The sequence below is a fragment of the Schistocerca serialis genome, chromosome 9, assembly GCF_023864345.2.
Source record: "Schistocerca serialis cubense isolate TAMUIC-IGC-003099 chromosome 9, iqSchSeri2.2, whole genome shotgun sequence".
NCBI lineage: Eukaryota > Metazoa > Arthropoda > Insecta > Orthoptera > Acrididae > Schistocerca > Schistocerca serialis.
In genome coordinates this window covers 389,395,028-389,414,850 of record NC_064646.1, presented here as the reverse complement: position 1 = coordinate 389,414,850, position 19,823 = coordinate 389,395,028, and the positions used below count along the sequence as shown (strand labels likewise).

Below are 19,823 nucleotides of genomic sequence, written 5' to 3'. Positions count from 1 at the left end.
AAATAGTTTATTTCCTTTTTTGTTTTTTAACTGATTGATTGGAATTTTCAAACAACTAAGTCCTATAATAGATAAATATAATTAAATTCACCTTCACAAAAATACCGTGTGGAAAAAGAATGCTGTGAAGAATAATGAAATAAATGTAAGAGTTTATACGGTGATTAAAAGTATGTGACAAAGGAATGGAAATAATAAATTACATCTAAATAATCAACTGAATGAAAATAATTATCACAGTCTTTTCGATAACTTCCCGTACGTGAAGCACTTAAGCTATCCATTACACCACGCACCCAGTTTATGAAAAAGTACATTTTTAACGCTATTAAACATAACCCACAGTTCCGAAAAATTTTTTCTCCAGCTACTCGCAAACGATGGTTCACCAGGGTGAATGGTAGCAGGTATACCTGGTATTTTAGCCTACATGACTGTATATTTGGTTTAAAAAAGTCGATGCCACTACCGGGAACCTCTCCATGTGTGTGTTGATACAAGCTGTCTCAGTGAGCCGTGTGTCGACTCATATCCACGTCTGGGTGACGTAAGGTGGAAGCATAACACAGTGCGTGTTGTGTGCGCCCTCTATGGAGTATGACAGTACCTATGTGGCCTCTCTGGTGACTGGCCTCGCCGTGTGGCGGTCATTCTAGTGTGGCGTTCTTTTTTATCTTCTGGTGGACAAAGTGTGGCGTTCTTTTGTATCTTCTGGTGGGCACAGAAACAAACTAGAACACTGTTTAGGTGAACGGCGGCAGATACGATATGCCACTACCTCTTTTGCCTACTGTCCTATCACAAACAGAATTATAAAATTAATTTTCGTTATTATTTATTTTGCACGAAAAAATATTTCAAAACCATCAAACAACAGCTGCTGATAAAATAATTCTTTACTTACTACTTGTTTCACCATCTCACCACATTCGCGTATTACAAAATTGTCTCCTTCTTCCGACGAGCTACGATATGAACTCCTTCTAGGACAGGGACATCTGTGTACAAACTCACAGGTATCTCATTCGGTCCAGTTGCATATATTCCGTTGAGTGACTTCAGTTAACTTTTTGTATTTTGTGATCACTTCTCTCAATATTTGCCATTTCGGTTTCTCTTGCGATAGGTGTAAATACACAAGAAGGTCAGACATCATTTGACTTGACAATTACGGATTAGTGACTGGAATCAGTCAAAATCGTTGGATATCTAGGAGTACCTGTCCAGAGCGATTTAACATAGAACGGCCACAAATCTTGCTGTGGCGCGGAATCGCCCGATGAGCTTTATCTGATATCGTGCACGAGAAGTTCGCTGAAAAACTCTTAATCGCTCGTTTCACCAGTATTGTTCGACGGGTAGGGACCAAGATGGATCAACTGGTGGAGAACAATCAAAGAAACAGCTGCGCGACTCCTCAAGACATTTGCGTAGGGAGAGTGAGTTCAACACAGATGAATGGGAGGCGCTGCGAGAGAGATGATGTGCTGCATTTGCTGCATGTGACGGCAAGTACCTCTCAGCACGTACAACGACTCCGCGCACCGACTCCACGCGTCACCAATGGAGTCACATAGTCGTCTGAAGTGGTTCAAATGGCTCTGAGCACCATGGGACTTAACTTCTGAGGTCATCAGTCCCCTAGAACTTAGAACTACTTAAACCTAACTAACCTAAGGACATCACACACATCCATGCCCGAGGCAGGATTCGAACCTGCGACCGTAGCAGTCCCGCGGTTCCGGACTGCGCGCCTAGAACCACTAGACCACCGCGGTCGGCGTCTGAAGATGATCTTCCTGCTGTACCGACACAGCCGAACAAGACACAGCCACGGCAAAAGCACCTCAGGCGCAAAGATGCAAGCTGGTGCCGGTGCCATAGCTCGCAACCAACACCACGGGCGGCGCTGAGGATGAAGATGCCGACTTCGCCTCGGCCAACCGCCGGCCGACTACTATCCACCAGCGACCGAACGACAACGGACAGAAGCCTACTCAGAAAAGCAGCTCTAGCCCGCTTGGATATAGATCACCATCCAGCGCTGACTTAGACAGGGAACGTCGTTAAGTAAACTCTTAGAAGTGAGCAGACAGTTATTCAAATTGCACTTGTTACGGACTGTGAAGTTTACCTATGATTACTTGCACATAGCCATTGGGGGCCTTTTTTGTTTTATATTACAAGCAGTGTTGCAGACTCATATTTCAACTAGTTAAAGCCTTTTAACTGATTTGCGTGACTTTATTACTAATCTGTTGGAGCGGTGTAGAACCCTCGTTCTGCTATCGTGTTACCAGACCCTGGGGCATAGCTATGTAATAGCGGCAGGGAGAAACTGTCTTAGCGGTGTACTGCACCAGAAGCCGTTTCGCGAACTCACAAACTCGGTCTACCGTAACAACAGTGGCAACTCGACCTCCACAGAACTAACGACGATGGCTTTAGGAAACTGGCGACGAGGGTTTACAAAACTCCGTATGACTGAAACCGGTTAGCGGAAAAATAACATACCCTTTGCGGTTAAGACTGATCGTGTTTTGTTAAATAACGATAAAAGAAACCTGTTGTTCCAGCTATGACTTAGAAAATTATTAAATATCCTCAATGAGCCAGATCGCTGGTCGATCATCAGCGATCGGCTTGTTATCTTTGGCGCGTCTCCGGGCATGAGCATCTTTGCGTTTTCGACTGGGGCGCGCGGGACGGCGAGAGGCAGTCGTTTTGGGGCGGCCGGTGAGACTGGCGGAGCTGTGGCTCGGGCGTAAGCACATGTGTGGTGTCTGTTACGCTGGGCCTGTTTGCTAATCGTGAAACTCCTGCGGCGGTTACTGGTTGCCTGGAAGGCATTTCATATAAACTGTCCCAAGCCTCGCAGTGAGAGGGGAGTCCGGAGTTAGTGTTGGCCTAGATGTTTGTACAAATTGAGGTGCCTGTGTGAGAAGCGCGGCGTGGGCCTGTTGGTTGCTTCGTCCTTCTGGCAGCCACCGCAAGCGGATGTTCGGCCGGAATGTCTACAGTTTGTGGTGAGCATAGTGTGAACAAGTTCTCGTAGGATGTGCTCCCGGCCTGACTCTTAGCCTGTGTTATTTGTGGGTGCCGACCCCTTGTCTGTATCTGCTTCCGGGTGTCCCGTAAGATTTCACACCAAAACTGTGTTTTTGTGGCATTCTGTGTTTCTGGCTCAGCCTCCGCATAGAAAGGTTCGATTGGACATCTTTTGGAATTCCTTAATGCTGTAATTAAAACATATAAAAAAATTGTTCTTTCAGAATAAGCGTCTGTTTCTTTGGGACACTGCAGTTCAAACTGGAGTGACGTAATGCTAATGAGTATTTATTCGTCAAATGAAGTGTATTTAATGTCTTGCAGTTTTCTGGGGAACGCAGCTGTGTTATTGAACTCATTTTGAAGTGTTCTGTCGGGTGAATGACTGATCCCCACTTCAGTGTATTCTTTTGCGTAATATTGTAAGTTTTTTTTTTGGATATTTGTCAGTGGGGTGTATTGATTCAGTTTTGTTTTTCTCCTTCTTTTAAATTACGCAGAATTGTTCAGTTTATCTGGTTATTGGCTTAACTTGCGCATCACACCCTACATCAACTGATATTGAAAATTGATTTTCTTATTCCTGTTTAATGTCAGACAGATTCAAATGTAACTTCATTTATGTTATTTGAAATAAATGTGTTGGATTGACCTTAATGAATTATGTGCAATCCAAGTAAGGGACCCAGTCCTTCATTAGTGCTTAACGGTGGCGTGTGTTTCGGGTTGTGAGCCCCGTGCTCGGTCCACTCTAGTACTCTCTGCGATTCTAAGTTAAACATTGAACTTTAAATTCTCCGTCGGCACCTCATTTGCTTTACACAATTTCGAGCATCATTCAGAGGAAATAAAATATTTCTGTAATCTATTCTAGTGCTTATTTCCAGACAAATCACTTCACAAAACGTTTGACCAGAGTTCTTACAACTTTTATTTTTATTTTCAAGTTCGTACAGAAAGCGTGTTAACACATTTAATGTCAATTCTGTTATTATTAAGAGAATCAACAACAAGAGAAAGAAGTTTCACTATATGCCGAGATTTGAAATTTCATTTCTCATAGTTAGCAGCAGCTGTTCGGGAAATATTTCTATTTTCCCTCAAATCAGTAATTAAGTTTTTCTTAACCACCGGAATTACTTTCGAGCAATTTTGTTTCCAAAAGTACACCTAACACTGTTCAATCTGATACCCTTTTTCTAGACTTCCCACTCTTCGTTTGGATATGAAAATTCGGACATAAATCCACTGCGTAATTTCTGAGAGAGGGCGGTGGGAGTGGGGGGGAGTTCTCTCCGCTCAGAACATTTGACCAAAGAGAAAGAAAAATTGTTACCGCCAATTCCTGTTCCCTCGTACCACTACCAAATTCGACGGGCAGGGTAGAAACATGAAGCAATGCAGGCTTCGCGACGCGCAGTGCAGTGAACTGTTTTTCAAAGACTGGATGTACACTACTGGCCATTAAAATTGCTACACCATGAAGGCAGCAGAGGATCAAGTAGGTAAAAAGACGAGGGCTAGTAGAAATCCTTGGGTAACAGAAGAAATATTGAATTTAATTGATGAAAGGAGAAAATATAAAAATGCAGTAAGTGAAACAAACAAAAAGGAATACAAACGTCTCAAAAATGAGATCGACAGGAAGTGCAAAATGGCTAAGCAGGGATGGCTAGAGGACAAATGTAAGGATGTAGAGGCCTATCTCACTAGGGGTAAGATAGATACCGCCTACAGGAAAATTAAAGAGACCTTTGGAGAGAAGAGAACCACTTGTATGAATATCAAGAGCTCAGATGGAAACCCAGTTATCAGCAAAGAAGGGAAAGCAGAAAGGTGGAAGGAGTATATAGAGGGTCTATACAAGGGCGATGTACTTGAGGACAATACTATGGAAATGGAAGAGGAGGTAGACGAAGATGAAATGGGAGATATGATACTGCGTGAAGAGTTTGACAGAGCACTGAAAGACCTGAGTCGAAACAAGGCCCCCGGAGTAGACAATATTCCACTGGCACTACTGACGGCCGTGGGAGAGCCAGTCCTGACAAAACTCTACCATCTGGTGAGCAAGATGTATGAAACAGGCGAAATACCCTCAGACTTCAAGAAGAATATAATAATTCCAATCCCAAAGAAAGCAGGTGTTGACAGATGTGAAAATTACCGAACTATCAGCTTAATAAGTCACAGCTGCAAAATACTAACACGAATTCTTTACAGACGAATGGAAAAACTAGTAGAAGCCAACCTCGGGGAAGATCAGTTTGGATTCCGTAGAAACACTGGAACACGTGAGGCAATACTGACCTTACGACTTATCTTAGAAGAAAGATTAAGGAAAGGCAAACCTACGTTTCTAGCATTTGTAGACTTAGAGAAAGCTTTTGACAATGTTGACTGGAATACTCTCTTTCAAATTCTAAAGGTGGCAGGGGTAAAATACAGGGAGCGAAAGGCTATTTACAATTTGTACAGAAACCAAATGGCAGTTATAAGAGTCGAGGGACATGAAAGGGAAGCAGTGGTTGGGAAGGGAGTGAGACAGGGTTGTAGCCTCTCCCCGATGTTGTTCAATCTGTATATTGAGCAAGCAGTAAAGGAAACAAAAGAAAAATTCGGAGTAGGTATTAAAATTCATGGAGAAGAAATAAAAACTTTGAGGTTCGCCGATGACATTGTAATTCTGTCAGAGACAGCAAAGGACTTGGAAGAGCAGTTGAATGGAATGGACAGTGTCTTGAAAGGAGGATATAAGATGAACATCAACAAAAGCAAAACAAGGATAATGGAATGTAGTCTAATTAAATCGGGTGATGCTGAGGGAATTAGATTAGGAAATGAGGCACTTAAAGTAGTAAAGGAGTTTTGCTATTTGGGGAGCAAAATAACTGATGATGGTCGAAGTAGAGAGGATATAAAATGTAGGCTGGCAATGGCAAGGAAAGCGTTTCTGAAGAAGAGAAATTTGTTAACATCCAGTATTGATTTAAGTGTCAGGAAGTCATTTCTGAAAGTATTCGTATGGAGTGTAGCCATGTACGGAAGTGAAACATGGACGATAAATAGTTTGGACAAGAAGAGAATAGAAGCTTTCGAAATGTGGTGCTACAGAAGAATGCTGAAGATTAGATGGGTAGATCACATAACTAATGAGGAAGTATTGAATAGGATTGGGGAGAAGAGAAGTTTGTGGCACGACTTGACCAGAAGAAGGGATCGGTTGGTAGGACATGTTCTGAGGCATCAAGGGATCACCAATTTAGTATTGGAGGGCAGCGTGGAGGGTAAAAATCGTAGAGGGAGACCAAGAGATGAATACACTAAGCAGATTCAGAAGGATGTAGGTTGCAGTAGGTACTGGGAGATGAAAAAGCTTGCACAGGATAGAGTAGCATGGAGAGTTGCATCAAACCAGTCTCAGGACTGAAGACCACAACAACAACAACACCATGAAGATGACGTGCTACAGACGCGAAATTTAACCGACAGGAAGAAGATGCTGTGATATGCAAATGATTAGCTTTTCAGAGCATTCACACAAGGTTGGCCGAGGTGGCGACACCTACAACGTGCTGACATGAGAAAAGTTTCCAAACGATTTCACATACACAAACAGCAGTTGACCGGCGTTGCCTGGTGAAACGTTGTTGTGATGCCTCATGTAAGGAGGTGTTTCCAACTTTGATAAAGGTCGGATTGTAGCCTATCGCGATTGCGGTTTACCGTATCGCGACATTGCTACTCGCATTGGTCGGGATCCAATGACTGTTAGCAGAATATGGAATCGGTTGGTTCAGGAGGGTAATACGGAACGCCGTGCTGCATCCCAACGACCTCGTATCACTAGCAGTCGAGATGACAGGCATCTTATCCGCATGGCTGTGACGGATCGTGCAGCCACGACTCCATCCCTGAGTCAACAGATGGGGACGTTTGCAAGGCTACAACGATCTGCACGAACAGTTCGACGACGTTTGCAGCAGCATGGACTATCAGCTCGAAGACCATGGCTGCGGTTACCCTTGACGCTGCATCATAGACAGGAGCCTATGCGATGGTGTACTCAACGACGAACCTGGGTGCACGAGTGACAAAACGTAATTTTTTCGGATGAATCCAGGTTCTGTTTACAGTATCATCATGGACGCATCCGTGTTTGGTGTCATCGCGGTGAACGCACATTGGAAGCGTGTATTCGTCATCGCCATACTGGCGTATCGCCCGGCGTGATGGTATAGGGTGCCATTGGTTACCCGTCTCGGTCACCTCTTGTTCGCACTGACGGCACTTTGAACAGTGCACGTTACATTTCAGATGTGTTACAACCCGTGGCGCTACCCTTCATTCGATCTCTACGAAACCCTAAATTTCAGCAGGGTAATGCACGACCGCATGTTGCAGGTCCTTTACGGGTCTTTCTGGATACAGAAAATGTTCGACTGCTGCCCTGCCCTCGTCACAATACGCCAGTCACTACTCTTGACGAACTGTGGTATCGTGTTGAAGCTGCATGGGCAGCTGTACCTGTACACGCCATCCAAGCTCTGTTTGACTAAATGCCCAGGCGTATCAAGGCCGTTATTACGGCCAGAGGTGGTTGTTCTGGGTACTGAATTCTCAGGATCTGTGCACCCCAATTGCGTGAAAATGTAATCACATGTCAGTTCTAGGTATAATATATTTGTCCAATGACTACCCGTTTATCATCTGCATTTTTTCTTGGTGTAGCAGTTTTAATGGGCAGTAGTGTAGACGCAATATTTACAGACAGACACAACAGTGAGAACGCCGCTGTAGGCCTGTACACCAAGGTGGCTCCCTCACCCAAGCTACGACGCGTCTCGCCGCCAGCTGACTAGCTGCACGCTAACTGCAGAACTTACCCTGCCGGCGTGCGCGTTCCTCGTCTCGGACGTGAAGAGCATCTCGGCGTCGGCGCCGCCGGCGAGTCTGCGCCGGAGGGCCGCTCGCGCCTGTGCAGTCGCCCGCCGCCTCGACGCCAGCGACGAAGGCGCGGCGGTCGACCGCCTCTGCAGCCGCCGTGCCGCGTCGCTGTCCACTGCTGCGGGAACAGAATGCGCCGCAGTCAGAGGACAAGTCACAACGTAGTCGTAACACAGAAAAAGGTCAACAGGGGCTCAGGGACTGGGTGAGAATGTAAGACTGTCACTTGACTAGTCGAACACGCTGTTACATCATTCTTTCTTTATAAGAAGTACAAGATTGTACATAAATAAGAAAGTTATCAGGATAAATGCATGACGAGAGTTGTGGTCACTCCAGAGACTGGTTTGATGCAGCTCAACATGCTACTCTATCCTGTGCAAGCTTCTTCATCTCCCAGTACTTACTGCAACTTACATCCTTCTGAATCCGCTTAGTGTATTCATCTCTTAGTCTCCCTCCACGATTTTTACCCTCACGCTGCCCTCCAATACTAAATTGGTGATCCCTTGATGCCTCAGTACGTATCCTACCAACCGATCCCTTCTTCTAGTCCAGTTGTGCCACAAACTCCTCTTCTCCCCAATCCTATTCAATACCTATGTGTGGACTATACTTAACTGTTCATAAATCACTTCACTGCTTCACTCCTTACTTCTGAACTGGCACAAACTGGAAAACTTCAGCCTTTTTGTTTGACCACAGCCACTAATAGTAGTAGTAGTAGTAGTAGTAGTAGTAATAGTAATAATAAGAGTAACATTGTGTGCAACACTATCGTAACTCTTACGTGGTTACTGCTGTGTCATGCTGCCAATTAAATCATTTATAGGTTTCGAAGCCGGCCGGTGTGGCCGAGCGGTTCTAGGCGCTTCAGTCCGGAACCGCTGGACTGCTACAGTCGCAAGTTCGAATCCTGCCTCGGGCATGGATGTGTGTGATGTCCTTAGGTTAGTTAGGTTTAAGTAGTTCTAAGTTCTAGGGGACTGATGACCTCCGATGTTAAGTCCCATAGTGCTCAGAGCCATTTGAACGATTTAGGTTCTGAAGCGAGTAATGAAGCAATTTCTGGACTACTGCACATACTATCTACAATTTGGAGAGGACATGTTCTTGAGATATTTAGTATTTGTTACATATACGTCTCACTTTTATCATCAGCGATGTACGGGACAATGCGCAACGTAAGAGTGTAGTGGGTGGACTATGTGAGGAACTTGTAATCTCCATCGCATTAATACTACTAAATGAGAAAAAGTAATTATTGCTAACTTATAAATCAATATTACAGTCTTACAAAATTGTCATAATAGTAACGATCTTTTGAAAATAATTTAGTTTCGCGACTGAAACAGAGTCGGGACCCGTCAGGTTAGCCGAGGGCGCTAATGCGCTGCTTCCTGGACGCGGGTAGGGGCGCCGGCCCCGGATCGAATCCGCCTGGCGGATTACCGACGAGGGCTGCTGTGCCAGTCAGCCTGGATGTGGTTTTTAGGCGGTTTTCGGCATCCAATTTGGTGGCTACCGGGCTGTTCCCCACATCCCGTCTCAGTTACACGACTCGCAGAGATATGAAACCGCTCTCACTATTTCATGGCTTACACTAGACGCAGACAGCTGGGGTACACAAATTCTGTCCCAGGGGGTACATGGTTACGACAGGAAAGTCATCTGGCCACCCTCCGACACTAACATTGCCAAATCCATAGTAACAAGGCCGATTCCGCGTTGATTCGGGACAAAGGCTCCAGAAAATGATGATGATGACTGAAACAGAACCGAATCCTGTAGTTATTATCCCATAAAATTTCATTTTACCCACAGCTTGGGAACCACCGGTCTAAGTGCATGTGGAAAACGCTCGTCGATCCACCAGGCGGATTTGATAGGGGGTTGGAGCGTCCCCTCGTGTCCCAGAAGCGGGCGGCTGGTTCGAAATACAATGCTTGACTACAATATCGCGCTGTGAGGTATTTTTAAATTCCTCTCTTGCAGAAAAATGTGTGTAGCAATAACTACTTTTCCGCGTTTTGTTGACTTTTTTGCAGTTGTATCCTAGCTAACTTATCGAATAACGCCGTGTGGCTCTCGCCTGCTGCCAGTCTTTCAAAAGGACGGCACTTCAACGACCTGCGGGCACCTACTTTACCGCGAGTGAAGGGAACCTACAGTTTAACGCGTAATTCGAACCACGTGTCGTTCTTGGCGAATCTTCGCATCACTGAGGGTTGAAGGCTACGTTCAACGCGTGTTAAAATATTCCGTAGTTCGATAGGGATTCGGTCACTCGACCTGTCCATTTCCACGCATATGCTTTACAATTTTTTATTTGGTTACTGTACATATTTATTCATTTTTACCTCTACGCCATCAGAACCAACACTTATCGAGGAAACGACCCTACCTGGACGGAACTTCTAATGGGTGACGGCTACCACACGGAACGACTGCCATGTTATGAGTGACCTGTTGTTGTTGTTGTGGTCTTCAGTCCTGAGACTGGTTTGATGCAGCTCTCCATGCTACTCTATCTTGTGCAAGCTTCTTCATCTCCCAGTACCTACTGCAATCTACATCCTTCTGAATCTGCTTAGTGTATTCATCTCTTGGTCTCCCCCTACGATTTTTACCCTCCACGCTGCCCTCCAATACTAAATTGGTGATCCCTTGATGCCTCAGAATATGTACTACCAACCGATCCCGTCTTCTGGTCAAGTTGTGCCACAAACTTCTCTTCTCCCCAATCCTATTCAGTACCTCCTCATTAGTTATGTGATCTACCCATCTAATCTTCAGCATTCTTCTGTAGCACCACATTTCGAAAGCTTCTATTCTCTTCTTGTCCAAACTATTTATCGTCCATTCACTTCCATACATGGCTACACTCCATACAAATACTTTCAGAAATGACTTCCTGACACTTAAATCTATACTCGATGTTAACAAATTTCTCTTCTTAAGAAACGCTTTCCTTGCCATTGCCAGTCTACATTTTATATCTTCTCTACTTCGACCATCTCAGTTATTTTGCTCCCCAAATAGCAAAACTCCTTTACTACTTTAAGTGTCTCATTTCCTAATCTAATACCCTCAACATCACCCGACTTAATTCGACTACATTCCATTATCCTCGTTTTGCTTTTGTTGATGTTCATCTTATATCCTCCCTTCAAGACACCATCCATTCCGTTCAACTACTCTTCAAAGTCCTTTGCTGTCTCTGACAGAATTACAATGTCATCGGCGAACCTCAAAGTTTTTATTTCTTCTCCATGAATTTTAATACCTACTCCGAATTTTTCTTTTGTTTCCTTTACTGCTTGCTCAATATACAGATTGAATAACATCGGGGAGAGCCTACAACCCTGTCTTACTCCCTTCCCAACCACTGCTTCCCTTTCATGTCCATCTACTCTTATAACTGCCATCTGGTTTCTGTACAAATTGTAAATAGCCTTTCGCTGCCTGTATTTTACCCCTGCCACCTTTAGAATTTGAAAGAGAGTATTCCAGTCAACATTGTCAAAAGCTTTCTCTAAGTCTACAAATGCTAGAAACGTAGGTTTGCTTTTCCTTAATCTTTCTTCTAAGATAAGTCGTAAGGTCAGTATTGCCTCACGTGTTGCAGTATTTCTACGGAATCCAAACTGATCTTCCCCGAGGTCGGCTTCTACTAGTTTTTCCATTCGTCTGTAAAGAATTCGTGTTAGTATTTTGCAGCTGTGGCTTATTAAACTGATTGTTCGGTAACCTATCTCTGCTAATAGGCTGCGAGACGTAACTCTGCAGCTGCGTATTGCTGTGACAACCCACAAATAGTTTCGTTTAGCTTAATATTACTGACATTTTAACAATACATTACTGACGTTAACAATATATTACTGACATTTTTACAGTAACAATAACAAAAACTGACCATATATTCATCATTTTGTTTTGCAGCTCCTTGTATTGGCCGTGTTTGCAATTAAAATTGTTGGATGTGAGGTCCGCCAGTTACGCAAAAAACCGTTTTTTCTCAGTACCCAAACATGTTTCCGCACCACTGTGCCATCAGAAGTGGGTTTTCGTTTTTATTTATTCTCCAATGTGAACATTTTTGTTAAATGATTATAAAATTATGTGCACCTTATTTCGAAAACAACACATCATTTCTTTTTGTAAATACCTTTACAATTGGTGTCCATGAATTTTCTGGATCACTTGTGTGTTAATTAAAACAGCTAGCTTGTCACCTGCAACCAAACGATGTTGATGACAAAATCTTTTGCTGGGAGTTAACCCATCTTCTAGAATGTAATTTAGTTTGTCGCGATGTTTTCGCTCCTATATTCGTTTTTACTAACGTTTTCGCGTGGCAAGCGCTTACATTCTCCGCATCATGCTGAGGGGTTGTGATGCGCACGTAACTATAACAAGTATTTTCCACAAATAACGCACTAAAAACACTTTTCACTTCATCAAAATCCAGTGTGATTGTGGTTTGTTGTGTGTTCCAGACCAGTCACTGTTCATTTGTTCACCAGAGTGTTGGGCGCCAAATTTGAATTTTGTTTGCATTCTCTCTCTCTCTCTCTCTCTCTCTCTCTCTCTCTCTCTCTCTCTGTGTGTGTGTGTGTGTGTGTGTGTGTGTGTGTGTGTGTGTTAAAATGCAAACAAAATTCAAATTTGGCGCCCAACTCTCTGGTGAACAAATGAACACTGACTGGGCTGGGACACACAACAAACCACAATCAACTTGGATTTTGCAGAAGTGAAAAGTGTTTTTACTGCGTTATTTGTGGAAAATACATGTTATAGTTACGTGCGCATCACAACCCCTCAGCATAATGCGGAGAATGTAAGTGCTTGCCACACGAAAACATAAGCAAAAGCCGGCCGAAGTTCAAATGGCTCTGAGCACTATGGGACTCAACTGCTGAGGTCATTAGTACCCTAGAACTTAGAACGACTTAAGCCTAACTAACCTAAGGACATCACAAACATCCATGCCCGAGGCAGGATTCGAACCTGCGACCGTAGCGGTCTTGCGGTTCCAGACTGCAGCGCCTTTAACCGCACGGCCACTTCGGCCGGCGTGACGGCCGAAGTGGCCTTGCGGTTAAAGGCACTGCAGTCTGGAACCGCAAGACCGCTACGGTCGCAGGTTCGAATCCTGCCTCGGGCATGGATGTTTGTGATGTCCTTAGGTTAGTTAGGCTTAACTAGTTCTAAGTTCTAGGGGACTAATGACCTCAGCAGTTGAGTCCCATAGTGCTCAGAGCCATTTTGAGCCAGCCATAAGCAAAAACGAATATAGGTGCGAAAACATCGCGACAAACTAAATTACATTCTTGAAGATAGGCTAACTCCCAGCAAAAAATTTTGTCACCAACATCGTTTGGTTGCAGGTGACAAGCTAGCTGTTTTAATTAACACACAAGTGATCCAGAAAATTCATGGACACCAATTGTAAAGGTATTTACAAAAAGAAATGATGTGTTTTTTCGAACTAAAGATGCAAATAATTTTATAATCATTTAACAAAAATGTTCACATTGCAGAATAAATAAAAATTAAAACCCACTGATGATGGCACAGTGGTTCCGAAACATGTTTGTGTACTGAGAAAAAACGCTTTCTTTTGCATAACTGGCGGACCTCACATCCAACAAAAACTGACCAGTTGGATTATTTACTACCCAAAATAAGGTGAACAGTGAAAACTCGTTTTTATGTTGGAACGTAACAGTGCCTAGTGTGAGACGTCTTATGTGGTTAACAGATAAGACTCAGTTCACTTAAATATCGCTTATCCCTATCCGTAACCCAGAGGACTAGTCAGTCACAGCTGCATTTCGCAGTGTTACCGTAACTGGTAGCGCCTGCCGCAGAGTATGCCGCCGAATGTACTCTCAAACGAGTTTATGTCCGTCATAAAGGCTTAGTCGTAGTGCGCAACGATGAATCTTTACGTTCACAGTAACTGTTGTAGCAGTCATATTCGTTTCGTGTTTCCTTTTCAGATACTTGGCTGATGCGGGTTTTGAATGACAATGCCTTGCGTAAGAACGAAGGCGCGCTGAAAAATAATGTCTCCGAATTTTTCATGTGAAAACTCTTAAAACACATTTAATTAAAATAAATGCTATTAACACTTCACACCTTCATTCTTCATATCTACATATTTCCAAAACCTCTGCCGCTGGAGGGCTCCAATCCGTAGAGTGTAACATGGCGGTACTCCGTCTTCAGGCCACGAGTGGCCTACCGGGACCATCCGATCGCCGTGTCATCCTCGGTGGAGGATGCGGATATGAGGGGCTTGGGGTCAGCACACCGCACTCCCGGTCGTAAGACGGTACTCTTGACCGAAGCCGCTACTATTCTCAGTTGGCATCACGAGGCTGAGTGCACCCCGAAAAATGGCAACAGCGCATGGCGGCCTGGATGGTCACCCACCCAAGCGCCGACCACGCCCGACAGCGCTTAACTTCGGTGATCTCACGGGAACCGGTGTATCCATTGTGGCGAGGCCGTTGCCCGTAACATGGCGGTATGGAACAAAATATGTCGGAGCTTGAGAAACAGCGTGCTGTATTAGAGTTTCGAATTCGAAGAGTTCGTCCACACATGGAGCACCTCGCCTTAAACATGACAATGCCAGACTACACGCGAGCGCCATGACATCTGTCACAATCCGACGCGTCGGGTTCATTGTCATCGATCACATTCCGTACAGTCCCGACTAGACCCCATCCGATTTTAATTTGTTTAGAAAATTTGAAGAACATCTTCGAGGACCACTATGATAGTGATGAAACGGTCGAAGCATAGGTGAGGTAGTAGCTTCGTCAACGACGTCGAAAATTCTAAAATGGTGATATGAAGAAAGGGTTCTCTAGTTGGTAGGAATGCGTTAGTCGCCATGCTGTTTGTGTTGGGAAATAAATATGTAGACATGATGAACAAGGACGTAGACTGTTAATAATGTCTGCATGATTTAAAAGTCTTCAAGAGTTTTCACACGAAAAATCGGAGGCGTTACTTTTTAGCAGGCTCTTGTATATGCACACTTTAAGGTGCTGTATAATTCGATCGTTGAGTTTCTTTCAAGCTTAAGGCTACTCTCTAAAACCTTGTACGTCGTGTTACTGGAGCTATCTCCATATTGTCCTCCGTACAGCGCACACCTGCGACTCGTAAAGCGTCATTACATTTTCTATTCCCAGCCGCTCTTGAATACACTGACACAGGGACTAACATGTCATCAGCATACCGAACACAGGACTATACTATGTTTAGGCTTTCACGAGTAATAAACACACATCAAAAGAAGTTTTGCATCACCCCGGTTCCCAGAACTTCTGAAAATAGACGTTGACTGTGGATATTGTATCATAGACACAGTCCCTTTGTTCAGAGATGTCACTAAAACCGGCCAAAGATATAAACTAACATGCGTGAGCAGTGCCTATTAGACGGCGGGGGTCCGACAGCCAATCAGTTCAAGTCATTCCACCAGGAAGGAGGTACACGGCTCATGTTGTCTGTAGTTCAACCATGCCTAGACGGTCAACACCGCGGTCAGATACCGTCCGCATTGTTACTTTGCGCCAGCAAGGACTCTCATCAAAGGAAATGTCCAGGCGTCTCGGAGTGAACCAAAGCGATGTTGTTCGGACATGGCATAGATACAGACAGACAGGAACTGTCGATGACACGCCTCGCTCAGGCCGCCCAAGGGCTACTACTGCAGTGGATAACTGTCGTGTCGTGTGACTAGGGCCTCCCGTTGGGTAGACAGTTCGCCGGGTGCTTGATTTGACGCTACTTCGGCGATTTGCGCCTCCATGGGGATGAAATGATGATGATTAGGACAACATTTTTTTTACTCAGTTTTTTTATTACAGAGGGCAGTTAAACCCTCTGACCGAACACGCTGAGCTACCGTGCCGACGCACTCAGCTGCCGGGGGGCAGACAGTGGATGACCGTTACCTACTGATTAGGGCTCGGAGGAACCCTAACAGCAACGCCACCATGTTGGCTAATGCTTTTCGTGCAGCCACAGGACGTGTGTTACGACTCAAACTGTGCGCAATAGGCGGCTTGATGCGAAACTTCACTCCCGACGTCCATGGCGAGGCCCGTGTTTGCAACCAACAACATGCCGAATGGACCCCTCAGGATTGTCATCACGTTCTCTTCACTGATGAGTGTCGCATATGTCTTCAATCAGACAATCGTCGGAGACTTGTTTGGAGGCAACCCGGTCAAGCTGAACGCTTTAGACACACTGTCCAGTGAATGCAGCAAAGTGGAGGTTCCCTGCAGTTTTGGGGTGGCATTAAATGGGGCCGACGTACGCCGCTGGTGGTCAGGGAAGACGCCGTAACGTCTGTACGATACATGAATGCCATCCTCCGACCGATAGTGCAACCATATCGGCAGCATATTGGCGAGGCATTCGTCTTCATGGACGACAATTCGCGCCCCCATCGTGCACATCTTGTGAATGACTTCCTTCAGGATAACGGCATCGCTCGACTACAGTGGCCAGAATGTTCTCCAGATATGTACCCTATCGAACATGCCTGGGAGAGACTGAAAAGGGCTGTTTATGGACAACACCATCCACTCTGCGGCATCTACACCGAATCGCCGTTGAGGAGTGGAACAATCTGGACCAATAGAGCCTTGATGAACTTGTGCATATTTTGCCAAGACGAGCACAGGCATGCATCAATGCAAGAGGATGTGCTACTGAGTATCAGAGGTACCGGTGTGTACAGCAATGTGGACCATCACCTCTGAAGGCCTCGCTGTATGGTAGTACAACATGTAATGTGTGGTTTTCATGAGCAATAAAAGGGCGGAAATGATGTTTATGTTGATCTCTATTCCAATTTTCTGTATAGGTTCCGGAAATCTCGGAACAGAGATGATGCAAAACTTTTTTTGGTGTATGTACAATATGTGCAAGAACCAAGAGGCGGCAGTAAAAATGATGATCAAAATCGTAGTACTCGGATAGAAAAGAGTGCACAACTTGAATTCACTGTTTCACATCTTAATGTAGAATCTGTACATCGCAAGAGCAATGATGGAGGGTGTAAGACATGGACTCAGTCTTTCACATACTAATACTGAATCTGCATATCGCTCAAGCAATGACGGGAATGGAAGTAAGCTTTAATAGCGAGTTAAATTTCTGGGTGAAAAGATTTCAACGATAAGTTTCGCTGATGGTATTGTGCTACCCTCAGTGAAAGTCAAGCAGAATTATTGGACCTGTTGAATAGAATAAACGATCTAATGAGTGCGTAATATGGTTTGAGGATCGACGGACGAAGAACGAAAGTAATGTGGAAAAATGAGATTGGTGATGAACTTAACATCATAAGACTTGGCGGACGAAGCACGGACATGAAAAGCAATTAGTGCCAGAGAAGAGAGCATTCCTAGCCAAAAGCAGTCAACCAGTATCAAAGATCAACCGTAACTAACGAAGAAATTCCTGAGAATATACGTTTGGAGCACTGCATTGTGTGGAAAATGGACGATGAACTTGGAAAGAAAAACGGAAAATATCCACTGCGATGGATAAAATTCTAAGCATTTGAGATTTAATGCTACAGAAGGAGGATCAAAGTCAAGTGGACTGATAAGAAATGTGAAGTTTCTCCGCAGAATCAGGGAGGAGCGAAACATGTGTAGAACCCTCGCAAGAAGAACAGACGGACTGACAAGACATGGCTACGACATAGGAGAACAACTTCCATGGTACCACAAGGAGCTGCAGAGGGTAAAAACTGTGCTGAAAGACAGTTGTTGAAATATGTGCAACAAATAATAGAGGGCATCGAGTGCAAAAACTACTCTGAGATGAAAAGGCTGACGGACAGGAAGTCTTGGAGAGCCGAATAAAATCTGTCAGACGAACCCCCCCTCCCACAAAAAAACACCCACTGCCCAATACAATTCACATAAAATTGTTCTGGACATTCCACCGTGTCTCTAACATTAAAAAGAACTATAAAGCAAAACGACATTTTCACAGTCTTTCCGACGGTCCTCTTCAGGGTCATCTTACTAAAATAGCATTATGTTACTTAGTTTGCTATTGCAGCACACTGGACGAAAATTACGGTCAACTGAGGGTATGAGGTGCTCTGTATTAGCCGCCGCAAATTACTGTCCTGCTATTTCTTCGTCTCTTTACAGGCCACTTACTTAAGCTCTTATCTTATAATAGCACACTTCTTACGGCCCCCGAGAGTCTTCCCGTGTTTAAGCGTGTTTAACGGGCCAATGGCCAACTCTGTTGTCTTGCGCTCCATTTTACAGCGACAAAGTACAGTGGCGACTGTGCCAGCGCTGAGAAAACGCAGTTGTGTTTTGCGCGCAGTCGCCCATTGTGGCTGCATTGTCCTCCGTGCAGTGAGAACGAGGCGCCCGGGGGAGTCATCAGGCGTGTCTCGCTTACTTAGCCGCCTCGCGGGCCTAATTGTAGCTCACAGGATCCCACGGTTGGCTAAGCGGTAACTCAGGCCGCTCCGCCTCGCCGCCGCTGGGCTGGATTCGCGACCGGCTTTCTCCCGCAGCGCCGCTCCGCTAAAGCACGAGGATGTGCACGCAGTGCCGAAACGTGCGCTGCTAGATCCACGGAGCTGCGAAAACAACTCCCAAATATCTGCATCACTGTATCTTTGCAGTGTATTTAGTGGTTCCTTACGTGCGTACAGTCGCAAAAACTCTATTTCTTCAACTGATTTTTCGGCTTTGTGGCTTTCGTCAGTCTACCGAATCAGCTGACGGATTGAAGCTACAGCACTCTCATCTGTTATTTTCAGGGGCGCATAATCCTGTCACCAAAATTTTTGATCGCTTACCCAGCGATATAAAATGATTGACAGACAGCAAAAGTAAACTTCAAACGAACAGCCAAAGCGTCTCTTACAGTATTAATTTATTTTGTGTACTATTTTTCCGCCATCATTAGAGTTTAAGTGACTACTGCTGCCAAATGAGGTACAATATTCGTCAACAACTCTCAATATGATGTTACGCACTCTATACAGGGCGAGCCAAAAGTCCTTGGACACCTTCATAGGTTGGAAGATTAAAGGGAAAATTAAAATGTGATGATGGGAACATAGGTTTGATGTGGGGCCGCAAGTTTTGGAGTGAATGTCATTCATGGCCGCCATCTTGAAATCCGCCATTTTGGATTCAAGTCATTTTTTTTTTTTATGGGAAGGGGGGTGTATGACACATCAAATAACACTCGCTTGAGCTATGGAATTTAGTGGTGTATTTTGTTTTTGTCTATCTTCTACAGTTTAGAGGTTATTAATGTTCAAAGTTGGAAATTACCTTCATTCCGACTGCTACAACACATATTCTACGAGTTGTCCATCCCGTGCAATGCACAACTGTAGTCACCGCAACCACTCTGACTTCTAAACTGTACAAGATAGACAAAAACAAATTACACCACTGAATACCAGAGCTCAAGCGAGTGTTATTTGATGTGTCATACACCCCTTTCTCATTAAAAAAAAAGACTTGAATCCAAAATAGCGGATTTCAAGATGGCGGCCATGAATGACATTCACTCCAAAAGTTGCGGCCCCACGTCAAACATATGTTCCCATAATCACATTTCAATTTTCCCTTTAATCTTCCAACTTATGAAGGTGTCCAAGGACTTTTGACTCGCCCTGTATAATCCGTTACTACCGTAGCCAGTTCTACCTCATTCCCGACGTGTAACACGTTTTTCAACATCTTTCACCAATATTTTACCGTCTCTGATGACGGTAGTAACAAATTTTGATGACTTTC

At 44.5% G+C, this 19,823-nt stretch overlaps 1 protein-coding gene across 1 annotated transcript in view; it reads right to left on the bottom strand.

The window, feature by feature from the left end:
• The window catches only part of LOC126419636 (mucin-5AC-like), a 79,101-nt gene extending 71,069 nt beyond the window's left edge, over positions 1-8,032 (bottom strand). The window contains exon 1 of the mRNA XM_050086825.1: positions 7,935-8,032. Coding sequence (XP_049942782.1) covers positions 7,935-7,976 — 42 coding nt within the window. The 5' untranslated portion in view covers positions 7,977-8,032. The remainder of the gene's footprint in view (positions 1-7,934) is intronic.
• Between the last annotated feature and the right edge of the window lie 11,791 nt (positions 8,033-19,823).